Source organism: Anarhichas minor, unplaced genomic scaffold, assembly GCF_050575085.1.
Source record: "Anarhichas minor isolate MPS153535 unplaced genomic scaffold, ASM5057508v1 ptg000074l, whole genome shotgun sequence".
NCBI classification, from domain to species: Eukaryota; Metazoa; Chordata; class Actinopteri; order Perciformes; family Anarhichadidae; genus Anarhichas; species Anarhichas minor.
This window is the reverse complement of record NW_027466520.1, coordinates 2676318-2691394: the sequence shown is the minus strand read 5'-3', so window position 1 is coordinate 2691394 and position 15077 is coordinate 2676318. Positions and strand designations below refer to the sequence as shown.

General features: G+C 46.3%; 1 protein-coding gene across 1 annotated transcript; it reads left to right on the top strand.

Annotated features, from left to right (window-relative positions):
- The first annotated feature begins 253 nt into the window (after positions 1-253).
- ptchd1 (patched domain containing 1) lies at positions 254-11385 on the top strand. The gene is made up of 5 exons (XM_076080236.1): positions 254-601; positions 3900-4614; positions 8284-8702; positions 9210-9338; positions 10285-11385. Exons 1-5 carry the CDS (start codon positions 254-256, stop codon positions 11383-11385), a joined length of 2712 nt encoding a protein of 903 aa, XP_075936351.1.
- Positions 11386-15077: the final 3692 nt, after the last annotated feature.

Below are 15077 nucleotides of genomic sequence, written 5' to 3'. Positions count from 1 at the left end.
TTCTGTTCTTTGCGCTATTCCAGCGGATGAGCGAGCCCCGGGGAAAGGGGCGCCACTGTGACCGGGTTGGATTCTCCCCGGCTGGTGACCTCCTGCTCCGGGGGACAAATCCTCCCACCACCTGGCGTCACCTGTCCACCGGCAGACCGAGAGCGACGGAGCCCACCGATGCGTCTGGCAGCCCCTGATGCTCGTCAGTGCTCCGGGGCTTTCCGGTCGGTGGGAGAGGCTCGAGCCGCGGCCGCGCGCTAGAATGCTGCGCCAGGTGTTGCACGCGGGCCTGAGGACCTCCTTCCACGCGCTCGGCCGGTTCGTGGCGAGCCACCCGGTGTTCTTCGCCTCGGCGCCCGTGCTCCTCTCCATCCTGCTGGGGGCCAGCTTCAGCCGGTACCGCGTGGAGGAGGACGTGGAGAGCCTGCTCGCGCCCAAGCACAGCCTGGCCAAGATCGAGGGTAACCTGGTGGACAGCCTGTTCCCCGTGAACCGCTCCAAGCACGCGCTCTACTCCGACCTGCAAACGCCGGGCCGCTACGGGCGCGTGATCGTCACCACCCGAAAGGGGAGCGTGCTGGACCCGGTTCATCTGGACACCATACTAAAGGTATGCACGCGCACACACTGACTCTATGCACATATGCAAACAATGTCTAAAAAGTAATTTGCTTCAATGAGCGCTGATAAACAAATGAAGAAACGAAGTAGAATACAAATAACGTGCTTTAAAGTAAGACCATGACTATAATATACAGTAAAGGACAAAATAGCCTTCAACCAGGACAAATGCTTGACATAATTTGAACATTTTGCATGTCTCTCTGAGAGGTATATCTTTAGTTCAAGAACACTCTGGCACACAGAAGTATACTCCTAATAAGTGAGTTAAGCACTCAAAAGCTGCTTAGGAAGCTGCTGTGGGCTACTGCCAACTAAAAACACATTTATACATCGAAAATGTAGACTATGTGACAATTTAGCTTCTGTGCCGTTTAAATCACAGTATATGCAACGTAAAAAGGAGGCTGCAATGCATCTGCAGAATCCAACTCTAAGAATGAATCAATTATAGTCCCATTCAGAAATGCACACAGAGGTTAGGATCGGTATATCTGTAGGCCGGAGCACATATGCAAGCTGTCTTGCTCCTTATTCTGCGTGATTGATGGGTTTTAAACAGAGCAACACAGTCCCATTTCGAATAAACTCCCGACAACCTTAATGGTTATGAAGCAGCGCATTTTAATTACAAAGTGGAGTTAGCTGCAGCTCGGAGGCCTCTGTCTCATGCGTTGGTTTTTCCTTAATGGATTTATGAGCATTAGTTTGACACCCCTGGAGCAATCAGCCAAATTATATCATGAAGTTATGTTATGTGGATGTAATCAGAGCTTGCAGACTAGTAGCCACATTGTGTTGTGGACTGTGTGTGCCCTCCGTCCATGCATGTATCTGCCTGTGTGTTTGTCACATCTGGTCATTGTGACCCACTTTACACATACCCAAAGCACAGTGTCGGTCCATGGAGGACTGCCACAGTTAAGACTAGTTTAGGGCTTTGCATCATTTACTGCCAACAGCCTGAGAGAGAGAGAGAAACACAGGTTGGTGCAAGAGAGCGAAAGAGTTATATAATCATATTATCTGTGAGGTTCAAGACTTCTTCCTTCTCAGCTCGTCTACTCGTGCATCAGTTTGTGAGCCCCTTCGTTTCCCAAAATGCCACCGCTGTGAGAAGAGGGGCTCTGCACTTGTTGCATGAGACAGCAACAGCAGCGATAAACCAGTACTAGACAGGATCACATTCTTAATGTGATTAATTGGTGGCTGTGAAGCATTGTGAGTCAAAACACTCTTGCTCTTCAAAACACGACCACGTTGTTCTGAGAGCTGATTGTTTTGTTCCGATAAAACTGAAATGTCCTCTCTGTGGTGGAAACACCTTGGCATGACCCAGTCATCAACAAGAGTCAGTCTGTCGGTCAAGCCAGACTAAAATATCTCAACAACGATCACATGGATTGTCATGAAATTTTGTACAAGCATTCATGGTCCCCAGAGGATGAAGCTTATAGACGTTAGTGATCCCCTGACTTTTCATCTAGCGCCACCATCAGTTGAAAGTGTTCACTTATCCATTATAACATTTTCAACATCTACTAGATGGGTTAGCTCAAAGTAACTGAAAACATCTAATTTTGACTGTTATTGCAATTGTGATATGCTTTGCGTCATTAGAAGGAATGATACTTTCACATCATTATTCTTATTTTCATTAAAAACCTATTAATATGGTTATGGTAGGGCTAAAGACGTTTTCTTTAGTCGGTAGAATGTGATGTTAGGACATCTCTGCAGAACGACAATATTGAATTTAGAATAAGACCCATTTTACCTTTAACAAATATTGCGCCTCCAGCGATTTGTAAAGTTGCAGGAGGCCATATTGAGATTTTGATCAAATTTTGATTAATTGTGCAGCCCTGCAGCCAACTGGCTCCATTTTAAAGGACGACTCCCACCCTTTGCACAGGGAATTTCAGCTTCTTCCTTGTAGACGGAGGTATACAGTCCCACGGTGTAGAACAAAGCGGTATAAAAACAGCTTTGTTCCAGCAGCCACCACTCAGGTGAACAAATTATAGCAACAGTCCCAGATGCTATAGAAGCAACGTTTGTGTACTTATTTATTTTATTTAGTGATTGACTGATGTGTACTTTTATCATGTTTGTCTTGTTGTCTGTGTTGATTGTAATGTGTGTCGAGATGGATGCCTCGCCTTCTATTGCAAACCAAGTCTACCTACAGGTACAAATAAAAGTAACCTGAACCTGAACCTATTTCCCAGATCATTAATGCTAATAACTTTAGTCAACAACTGAGTTTTCCTCTAGCACCATCATCAGGTTTACATACATTTACCCGTGGTTAAGACCAAATATCTGCAAAACGAATGGCATCCCCATCGGCCCCAGCTGTACTTTGTGTTCATCACTAATTAGCAAATGTGCTACTCTAAGATTTTACCTGCTAAACATCAGTGTGTTAATATTGTGGTCATGAGCACGTTAGCATCCTGACGTTAGCATTATGTTCACGTTGTAGGAGCTAATGTTTTTCTTAAACCCTTTGAAAACCCGAAAAATCACCAATATGAATATCTAAAAAGAATTTGAAGGCAAAGCTGCAATCCGGTTGCAGATGTTGACAGAGCTGCTATTTTCAATTGCCAACAGTTAACCACAAAAAGCTTAAATATTTAATCATATACATAAATTCAATTATGTATGTGAGAATACCTGAAATTAATATACTCAAAAAATAACTGATTGGACCTTTTAATGTTAATTTAGCAGTCTGAGGGCACTGTATCGGGAGTCAGAAGGTCCTACCAGGACATATTGGTATCTTTTGGCAGTAAAAAGCGACAAAAACTGAATGAGGTATTGATACATTTAACAGCATGTCGGTGAATTGAAGCAACTACAAATCATTCATCAAGAGACATTCCTACACACACACACACACACACACACACACACACTCTCTCACCCTCCCTCTCTGAAGTCAATGCAGCACTCCGAGGTGGGAGACAGCTCTGCCCGTGTTCGCTGTGGCAGAGACTGGCATCGGGCCTGTTGCTTAGTAACCAGCTCTGTGGATGCTGGCACTGTTGTCCTCTCGCCATAGAAACGGAGGAGGATTCTGAGACCACTATTGTTACTCTGTCGAGAAAAGGCACACATGCTCCCACATACCTCTCTTTCATGTCCACACGAAACGGAAAGTCGAAGCACACAAAGTAAGCCAACGAGCCAACACACTGAGTTTTGCTCAATTGGACCACTGGGTAACTTCTTCCTTGTTTTTGTGTTTGCATGTGTGTGTTTTTGTCTGCACGCAGCTCCACCATCGGATCTACCAGATGCAGGTGACGGTCCCGGCCACCGGCGTCAACAGCTTCAACTACTCCTTCTCCTACCTCTGTCTCCCCGACGACAAGAACGTCTGCATCATCGACGACATCATCCGCGCCATGGAGGAGATCCAGTCGGCGCGCACCTCCAACAGCTCCGTCCCGCTCCTGCGGTACCCGATCACGCAGCTGGCAGACGGACGCCAGGCGTACATCGGCCACCAGCTGGGTGGCGTGCAGGGCTGGGGTCCCGGCGGGGCGGCGCGAGGTCCGGGGACGGGAGCCAGGGGAGAAGGTGTGCGATCTGCCAGGGCGCTGCAGCTCACCTACTACCTCCAAGCCCGCGGCGGCCTGATGGACCGGGTGGCCGGCCAATGGGAAAAGGCCTTCTGTGCCGAGTTGCAGCACTTTGCAGCGTTGCACCCTAAATTGGGGCTGTACCCTTCTACTTCCTCTTCTCTGAGGACAGACTTCCAGTTCTCCTCGGTGCTGGCACACCAGCCCCTGTTGGCCAGCTTGGGGGCGTGCAGCGTACTGGCCGTCCTCTGCTGCTCCATGAGGGACTGCGTGAGGTCTAAACCCTGGTTGGGACTGCTGGCTCTGCTGTCGATCACACTATCAGGCCTCACTGCTGCTGGGATACTCAACCTGACCGGGGCCACCTACAACTCTACGTACCTGGGCATCCCTTTCGTCATGCTTGGTGGGTTTAAAACTAATACTTTTGATGTTTTAAATTCAAAATACACACAACATATATGACATTCTGAGTCTTTATAATTCTGTATGTCCTTGTCTACATTCTCCATTTGTCTTGAAATGGCCTTTCAGTTCAGGACATTTTTGAATGTACACATTTTAAGAAGTTATGGTTGTTGAACACATGGAAGTCTTAACATAAAATAAAGAACCTCAATGAAAAACAATTACAGCCCAGATAAATCAAAGACAAGTGAAGCTAACACATGGCAGGTGTGAGCCACAGTGAACATTACCATTGCTTTTATATCTCAGACTGCCGGTGTTCACCGTCTGCTTCTTCAGTACCTGTGATGGGTTTTGCAGATGCCAGCCTCAGGCGGAATGCCATTTCAATGTAGACAGATCATCAAAATGACTGACAAGTGGCGGGGCATGGCAGAAACTTAATAAGGGTCTGAAAAAGTAAGTTGTTGAGTTAGGTTTCTTAAACCCTGGAACAAAAATCCAGGGGCTAGAACCAGAAGGTGTCACAGTATTTTACATTTAGAAGTGTCCAAATTAAGTTCTAGACGATTTTTAAGGGGTCGGTATGCTTTAAATCATGTGCTTGTTGGATTGTTCACGAGCGTCTGAAAACCCCTCCTCCTGCATATTTCCAACGCCAGAATTGAGGATCTGCGTCCCCACATTTTTGAAACTGTCTGAAACCAAGAAATCTGTCAGAAAATGTGTGGCAGCATGCCCGTTTCCAGACGGGGTCGGACGACACATCTTACAGACCATCAGCTGACCTTTTATAGCGGTATTGCAGACTTGACGTGACGACGGTGAGCACATGAGACATGTTGCAGTTTGCATGACCGAAGTAGGCATTCACAAATCAAACATTTTCTCTCCAGATCCCAAATCAGGGTCTCTCGTCGGATACCAAGTGCAAATCCAATACGAGTGCTCTCTCATTTCTCGATGTAAGGACACATGAGGCGAAGGATTGCTGTTGCACTAAAAACAGCGGCCAAGTATGGATGTGAATTACAGCAGATTACAGCAGATACACCGAATTTAATAACGCAATGAAGAATCTTTATTAAATGTGGATCAATCGCACCACTTAATGAGGTCATTATAGTCCATGCGGGATGCAGAATTTGTCCAGAGGATTAACTATAATTCATAGAAATATTTCCGACCTCATGTGATGATGTTGACCACGTCATAGTACTCGTGACTAAAGTCCTCAAGGGAGCGCAAATCATTCCCAGTTTATTATAGGAAATAAAATACTTTAATGAGACTGGAGCAGTCTTATTAAAGAGCTGATACATCTGCATCCGTGATAAACTTGAGGTAAATATTATTTGTAATTCCCAAATACATTGATAGTGGTTTGGGTAGCAACCACTAGAAAGCAGGTTAACAAAGCTTTTCCGCTCTTGAATCCACAGTCTCTGCAAACCTTTGTATGCAGAGGCTTGCATGTGGAATAGAGACGATAACATTCATGTCATGTGAGGGAAGTTAGTGATTTAGATTTTTGACGGTGATATTATGATGAAAGGGAATAGAAAACAGAAATACGTTTAAATTCAGTAAATAGGAATTTAACAAACGAGGAGCAAAAATGCATACCATCTGTGTGAAGGCGTACTTGCAGTTTAGTGCGTGCGTGCATGATCAATGCTGTAGGATGTGCTGCATGTAACCACTACCGAACACATGTAGTCTATACCGTAATTACTCTGTAACATGGAGGAGGAAAGGCTGCTGTTAGGCTTAAAATAACCACAGCGAGAACAGAGGAGACAGGAGAATAGAGACCGAGAGGGGGCTTGATGAAATATCACCCCAAATGGGGGGTTGAGATAGGGATTCTCTGAGCAGAAAATGAAGTTAAACGGCAGTTAGAAGGAAGGAGGGCAGGCAGGGAGGGGTTTTCACAATCAAGTAGGCAGACAGAAAAAGGTGGGAGGAAGTGTAAGGCGAGAAGGATTACAATGTACGGAAAGAGGGAGAAATACAGCGTGAGATGTTTAAAAAAACGAGGATTTGTGTCAACTATTTGGCGTCTTTCTCTCTCAGGATCAGACAGAGGAAATGTTTTCACGCAGGGGCTTATTAACTTTCAAAGCTGGCACAAATGACAAACTGATGGGAAAGAAGACGATTCATAAAAGAGAGAGAGAGAGAAACGATGAGTCATTTAAATCTTCAGAATGTTCTCACTTTCAAGTGTATTTTTAGTTCAGCCTACTTTGTTAAATAGAGAATCTGGTTATTTAAAACAAAAAGAAAAAACATTATAAATATTCCACAATGTGAGATACTAAAAAAATGGTAATGTTTTGTTTTGGTACCAAACCAGGTATCATTATAAGACCAATATTAAAAACTATCCACAGCCAAGGGTTTGCATATCTTCATGTTTGTGTGTGAAACTTTTGCCATATCCAAGAGTTTAAACTGAGTTTGCAGTTTCTGAGATCCGATTTATAATTTAACAGTAATCTGAAGGGTCTGAAAGGCTTCTGACAGAAGGACACGCCCTCATCTTGTGGGTATGTTCTCATGCATTCGTACCTGGTTCAATGTGATGTGAGTGCACATTAGCCCGTCTCAAGCTCCTGTAAATATCAAAATCCTTGGACAAATGTTGTCTCGAGCCTCTCGTTTGGCTCACATCTTCTGTCTGCAACATTAACCTCCACACCTCTTCCACTGTCATTCACCGTCTAATTCCCTCTCTTTCAAATACACACACACACACACACTCACAGATCAGCACACTTTCTCAAATATACCCACGCCTGAAGTGGCGGCATGTTACGCCTCTGCTAAGGTGTTAAGTGTTTCGCCATGGTGAGGTCAATGGAGAGAGGGGAGAGGGGGGGGGGGGGGCACTGGTGACTCATGGATGCCATGGCAACTACGGTAGAGGAAACCATTGAAAACCATCTACTTGCATGTATATAAACATGTATGTGCATGCACATGAGACAAGGAGCCGGTACGCTTAAATCCCCTCAAATGGACGCGGTTTGAACCATTGAATGCAGCATCAGAACTGTATTCCTTACATGATATTTGAAGCTACAAATCTATTAATTAAGGAGGCTTTGCTTTTATGCATCTGCTGGGTTATTCATAATAACTTTATGAAAATATACTAATTATTTATCATCTGTATTGACCGGTAAGTTTAATTCTCCTGCAGCTGCAAGTTCTCAACAAGGATTTTTGAAGTCACAAGGAAATGGCTTTGCCACGGTGTCTCACGTCTGTCATTTCCCATATTTCTAGTTCAAACAGGATTGAGGTGCGACATTATGCAGCGAGGACTTGTTCAAAAGCAGGCGGGCTGAGTTATTGCACTTTCTTGTGCAACGTTGTGATTCCTCAAAATTGATAAATTGAAGGACTGCGGGGTGCAATCAAAGCAAGGAAACGGGTTGCTTAGAAATTAGCTAGTTTAGACTGAGAGTCGAATGCAAAAATGTTGGGTTGTAAAATCAAATCAATGAGCTGAAAGAAGCTGAAATTCTCCACAGTGCTTCAGGAAAGGGCAGGCTTAATAATTATCTGTGGATTCATCATTACGAGCAACTCCCCCCCCCCCCCCTTCAACCAAACTATTGATTTCGTTCAGCTCACATTCCTATTTGTTTCCCATCAGGTCACGGGCTCTTCGGCTCCTTTGAGATGCTGTCCTCATGGAGACGAACCCGTGAGGACCAGCATGTGAAGGAGCGCGTGGCGAGCGTCTTCGAGGACGTCATGCTGCGGTTCTCCGGCTCCACCATGCTCCACCTGATGACCCTGGGCCTGGCCGCCTCGCCGCTCACCAACATGGAGGCCGTCCGGCTCTTCTGCCGCACTGCAGCCTTGGCCGTCACCATCAGCTATGTTTACATGTTGTCCTTCTACAGCTCCTGTCTGGTGTTCACTGGATACCTGGAGACCGGGTACAGACACGGCTGCTTCTGCCGGCGGGTCCCCAAACCGGACCGGCTGGACTCTAAACCGGCCTGGTACAGGTGTCTCATGTACACTCGCTACCAGGATGAGGCTCCAACGACCAACGCACCACACGTGGTCGGTCACAGTCACGCCCACACGCCGAACTCCAACCCACCACACGGGGACGTTCACAGTCACGCCCACACGCCGATCTCCAACCCACCACACAGGGACGTTCACAGTCACGCCCACACGCCGAACTCCAACCCACCACACGGGGTCGTTCACAGTCACGCCCACATGCCGAACTCCAACCCACCACACGGGGTCGTTCACAGTCACGCCCACACGCCGAACTCCAACCCACCACACGGGGTCGTTCACAGTCACGCCCACATGCCGAACTCCAACCCACCACACGGGGTCGTTCACAGTCACGCCCACACGCCGAACTCCAACCCACCACACGGGGTCGTTCACAGTCACGCCCACACGCCGAACTCCAACCTCACACACACGCACTCGCACACACACACGCACGAGGCGAACAACCCGGCGACGGATGGACACGTCGCTAACTCCACAAACGTACATCCACACCTGCACACGCATCCGACAGCGAGCACAGACCCTAATCCTCAGGACTCTCACCTTTTGCTGGGGTGTGTGAGGCGCTGCTACGGCGACTGGATCACTAACACCTATGTCAAACCCTTTGTGGTTCTGCTGTATCTGGTTTACATCTCCTTTGGATTGATGGGTTTCCTGCAGGTGAGGAAACAATACAACAAACACAAATACAACTGTCATTTTGTTTAGACAGTTTATGGTTCGTCATCACTCTCCGCAATATCTATATTTTAACCACATTCGTGTCATTCGTGATCCTTGTCGTAGGACAGTGTGGGGGATTTTATTGGACGAAAGGTTAACGTGACTGCAAGTTAAGGGGCTGTGTAATATTAACTAACAAAAGAAACTCTTTTCTAAATGCAACATGCATGAATCGGCATGAAACCTTCAGAATAAAAGATGCATGTCCATTCATGTAAACTGACCAGTACACTTGAATTTCACCCAAAAGCTCCAGAGGTTGTAGCATTTTGAAATGTAGTTTCATAATTTGTGAAATAACAATGGCATTGTATGTAATTTAGACAGACTCACTACATTTAAAAAAAAAGAAAAGAAATCGGCAGACGAGTATACAGTATATTATAATATTGTCCAAATTTATTGATCAGTGCTTTCATTTCACTTAACTTAGGACCATCGCTAGATTTGTGTCATAAAATTCATTTTCTTTCCAAATTTAAGGAGACTAGTGATTACCTGGTATGTCTTACAGATTACTGTTGAATATTATGGTATAAGAATACTTCACCTTTTACAATGACTGTATTTATTTGCAGCGTGCCTACACAAGCATGAGACGGTAGTGGAGGAAGTGAGACTTTGGTGAAAATGCATGTGTTTGGGAAGTAGTGAGCCTCAGACTGGATAAACAAGACTTGGAAGTTTTCTTCAAGAATTCAAGGAGACATGGCATGAATCATTTTGTTCGTTGTCCTCAGCTTGTCTGGTCACTACGTGGCAGCAGTGGGGATAGCATCATGTGAAAAAGAGATGCCAGTGCATACTCATGCTATTTAAACATATGAATAAAAGCCAAAATGCTCTGTTTAACCCGTGGCAAATATGTTTCTGTTATCGGCAGGTGACCCAGGGTTCGGACCCCAGTGCACTGGTGGCAATGGATACAGCGACAGTCTTGTACACCCGCGCCCAGCAGCGCTACTTCAGCTCGTACTCCCCCGTCATTGGATTTTACATCTACGAAAGCGCCCCCTACTGGAACGCCTCAGTGCAGCGGGACCTGCTGGAATACGCCAAAGGTTTCCAGCGAATCAGCTGGCTGGAGGCTTACCTGAACTACCTGTCGGATCGCAACCAGTCCACCAGCCAGCCGCGGGAGAACTTCACCAACACGCTCCGCCACGCCTTCCTCCGCGAGCCGCAGTTCGCCCACTTCGCCGATGACATCATATTTGTGGAGCGCGGTCAGGGCGAGGAGCCCGACGTGGCCGCGTCCCGAATCTTCCTGGTGGCCAAGACGACGGAGAACAAGCGCGAGGAGATGTCGGTGCTGCTGGACACGCTGCGACGCCTGTCGCTGACCTCGCGCGTCCGCTTCCTGATCTTCAACCCCTCCTTCGTCTACCTGGACCGCTACGCCGCGGCGGTCAGCTCCCCCCTCAGACACTCACTGCTGGCGGTGCTCTTCCTGTTGGGTCTGTCCTCGCTGGCCGTCGTGGAGCCGCTCGTCTCCGTGTGGCTGGGCCTCACGCTGCTCTCCGTCCAGTTCGGGGTGCTGGGCTTCATGACCTTGTGGGGTGTGGAGTTGGACTGCATGTCCGTGTTGTGTCTGATCTCGGCCCTGGGACACTCGGCAGACTGCAGCGGCCCCCTCCTCTGCGGTTTCTCCTCGGGTCGGGGCGAAAGCAGGACTCGCTGGGTGAGGGTGGCGCTGGAGAGACACGGGGTTCCCTCCCTGCAGACGCTCATCTGCTACGGCGCCGCCCTGGTGCCCGTTGGCTCCATACGCTCTAACCTCACACACACACTGTTCCGCTGCCTCACCCTCACGGCGGGCTGCTCCGCCCTGCACACGCTGGCGTTCCTGCCCACCCTCCTCACCTTCCTGCCTCCCTCCAAGAGCCCGGGGCAGCGGCCCGACGGAGAGGCGCAGAGACAGGAGGTGGAGTGCGTTGAAATGAACGACAGCACGCGAGTGGTCGACCAGATCACCACTGTCTGAGCATGGGATGATGTTGTTTTATTTATTTATTTATTTCTGGCCTCTTTGTTGCTATGGTGACAGTCGGCTGGGAGTTGGCTCACTGTAGTCTGAGCAGCCGCTCTGCATCTGCAGACAAGAATGCCGATCCTCGTGAGGAGGAACAGAGGAGGAAAAAGGAGTGTCACTAAGAGAGAGACGGGAGGAAACCTAGAGGTAGAGGGTCAAGAGGAAACGGTAAAAGGAGAGAGAGAGGGGGGGGGGGTTAGTGAAGACAAAAGAGAAAGACCGGTTTCCAATGCAGTGTATCCATGGTTACCTGCTTGTTGCTAGTGCTGCGTGGCATGCGAATGAGCTCTTTCCCAAACAGCCAATCAGAAGTAGGAATCAGAAGGATCAGCTGAGGTCAGGCCTGGCTGTGACGGTATCACAGATGGAAGTGCCAAATCTTTTTTTCACGTGTCCAGAAGTCGCTTTAGATCTGATCCCACTGTTTTGCTACTGCTTTCTGTTCACCATATCAAGTTGCACAAATACAGCTACAATGACATGAGGCAATCATCTGTATGACTCGAGTGTTTCTACTTTAATGCCGGACAAATAAAGTCAAGTCAAGAAAACGTGTTTGTAAGTGGTTTGGCTTTTGATGCAGTTTGTAATATTTTTTTAGTTACGTGGGAAACAAACAGTACGGGCACTGCTAGTGTTTTTAGATGGAACCGTTTGCAACATTTGCCGTGTTTGTAACTTAAATATCACGGGTCGTAAATTGCATTTCAACCATTCAAGCACTCACAGCGCATCTGAAGAAAGAACGGGTTCGGATAATCATGACTTTAACCTTTTCAGAATGTCTTTGAGGTCAAATCTAAGTGCTGAAGTGATGCCAAATCAGATACAAAAAATACTGCTGCAACTATGTTGAAACATACTCTGCTTGAGCGGTATTACAGTATACCAGGGTATGTAGGAATCCAGACTGTATGATTTTCAATACAGTCATGAATGCATACGCTCCGCTTACTGTGATGCTGTATTGATGTGATGTATTGTAGTGCACAGCACGCGCCACCAGAGGTCCGTCTTTGTGGTTGAACCGGCAGCTGAGCTCAGAAAGATGGCGACTGGAGTGCTTTTGTAGTTTGAAGAAGATATAAACCAAAACAGTCCATAGCCTCGTGATTTTGCCAGTCTGCCACCATATTCATATCATCTATATGATCATATATTCATATGTGCGCCGTAACATTAGCGAGTGAACGTAGCAGTACAGCGGGTGTGCTGTTTAGGTCATTTGTCAGTGAATTAATGCTTCAACTCCCATGTATTGCTTTCCACCTGCTGCTGATTAAAGTAAAGGGGGTAAGCCCCAAAGGTAGGGGGTGGCTTTATTTTTTTATCATTTAATGACAAGCCACACTTTAGAGTTTTACCCAAAAAATTAAAAAGAATTGCAAAAAAATTGAATTCTTTGTTTTTGTTATATCAAAAAATCCAATCCTTTCTGTAAAACAAAATATGACAATTTCACCCAATAACATCATGACATTCATCCATCCATCAATCAGCTTAATGCGACACGGGAGGTGTGTGTTCGCTGGAACTTTAATTTCCTCTTTCCTCTTCTTTCCACAGAAGAAATAGTCCCTATGAAAACTCTTGACAGTGAGTTCTGGACCCTTTTTTCCTAATTACCCATAATGCTCAAATCAATGCTTCCAAACACCAGAGTCTTTTATCTCTCAGTTCTGCTAATGATGCTTGTATGGACAGGTTAACCCGGCTCTCTTGGACAACTATAGTGACTGAGTACTATGTGGGCCTGACATTTAGCCCATAGCCTCACCAGGTAGGATTCATTACAGCCCTTCCCGAGACAGACCAGTAAACCTGCCTCACAAACTGAAAACAAATCAAATCTCTCTCGTTTCAGTACAATAGTGCAGTATATAGACATGAACTATTCTGGCGCCATATACAGGAGGCCTTACTAGGTAACAGGTATCAGTCAGAGCTTTAAGTGATGATTTATAATATGGCCTATGACACCTAAACTACCATTTCTCCTTGTCTCCTTCTTTATTGCGCAAATCGTTTTGAATGAAATGTATTGAATGCTTTGTTATTGTTCAACCTCCTGCGATTCTCCCTCATGAAGGCAAAGGCTCTTGTTGCCTTTTGCTCTTTTATTCCTGGATTCATCTCAGTAGTTGAAGATCTCAGTGTGTGGGAGTGCTTCCTATTGTTAATCCATTCTCCTCGCTGACACTTGCCTGAATGAAAGCGTTGTTCCTGCTCTGTGTGCAGGCGCCACGACCGTCGGTAAGACGACGGCGGGAAGATCCCTCGCCAGATTCCCAATCACGAGCGTCGCCAGTTGGTTTTCTTAGGATCACATGCACGACCGCCAAGCTGGTGGGACCACTAACTGTGTGCTGCGTCATCTTTTGCCAAAAACATGGTAGTTGGACTACTACAGGGCTGAATACAGGTCTGTCCAAATATGATCCGCACACTGCTCCGGAGCATGTTCTGCAGAAACGGTAGATTGTAAGAAAGCGTGAACTTTCTGGGAAAATGACACTTCTTGGTGGATCTAAAAATTCTGTATTCAAAACCAGTCCTGCAAAAATAAAACTTCTCTCCATAACCTACAGCCATTTGGTTCACACTTAAGATTGAGCCCACAGGGTAGAAACACACAGGACGTGGCGAGGCGGCCAGAAACCACTAACACCTCCCACGCTCAATCGTGCTGTCAATCCAAATGTAGCTCACTGCTGCTGCCTCTGTGGTCGCTGTTCAGGTCCACAAGTGCAGTAGGAGCTGTGGAGCTGCATGCCGGATGTAGAATAAAGACTTACAATTGACATTTGTAAGTTTAGTTTTGAGTTCTTCTGTTTATTTTTGTTATAGCTGATATTGAGTTAGTGACAAACTGTCGAGTGTTTATTTGTAGTAATTGTGTTATGTCCACCCTTCTTTTGTTTAATTGGTTTGGCCAGCCAGTAAATATGTTCCCCCTGTTTGTCATTTAGAAAGGACAGTTTAGTCTTTGTTGGGGTTTAAGAAATCTCCTGCTTCTGTTGCCCTTCAATTTGATGTATTTTGAGTTCAGCTCTATTTTGTTGACCTCCTTTAGGGCCCAATATAGTAAAAAAATGTTTACTTTGCTCTTTTTAATTTTGGAGGCTGAATAAAAAATACAAAAACCTTGCCATGCAGCTATAAGAATATCGCAAAATCATGGTAAAAACAGCTTAGTGGTGAATTGTGTGCACTGAACCGCAATTAATCTCAGTCCATCAATCCACGATTAGGGGTCCCTCTCAATACACTTAAGACAACTAGCTCCGACCGTAGCGCTCTTGGCGTCGAACAATATATTCTGCTGCCTGTTGAAGAGTGACAGCAGTTGTTTCGGCTATGCACCTGTATAACGGTGTGTGAAAAATTCATATCATACGGGAAATTACCGGTTGAACCGGTATACCACCCAGCACTACAACAACTGAATCTTGTCCCTGGTTTATCTGGTTGCGATACAGGTAAAGTTATTGATGTGATGAACTATGTGAGCAGGTAAGGGGATGTCCCTCAGGGAGATTTTGGCAGGACACTCAGGTCATGTTGAAACTCAATGTAGGTGACCTTTCTGGACAGGAGTGTCTGACTGCTAATTCCTTGCCGACTCCTAGACCCTGTTTCAAGTT

Coding starts and splice junctions, on each gene's coding strand:
- ptchd1 (XM_076080236.1), top strand. CDS start 254: ATGCTGCGCCAGGTGTTGCACGCGGGCCTGAGGACCTCCTTCCACGCG. Junction 4,615..8,283: donor CATCCCTTTCGTCATGCTTG/GTGGGTTTAAAA, acceptor GTTTCCCATCAG/GTCACGGGCTCTTCGGCTCC. Junction 9,339..10,284: donor GATTGATGGGTTTCCTGCAG/GTGAGGAAACAA, acceptor TGTTATCGGCAG/GTGACCCAGGGTTCGGACCC.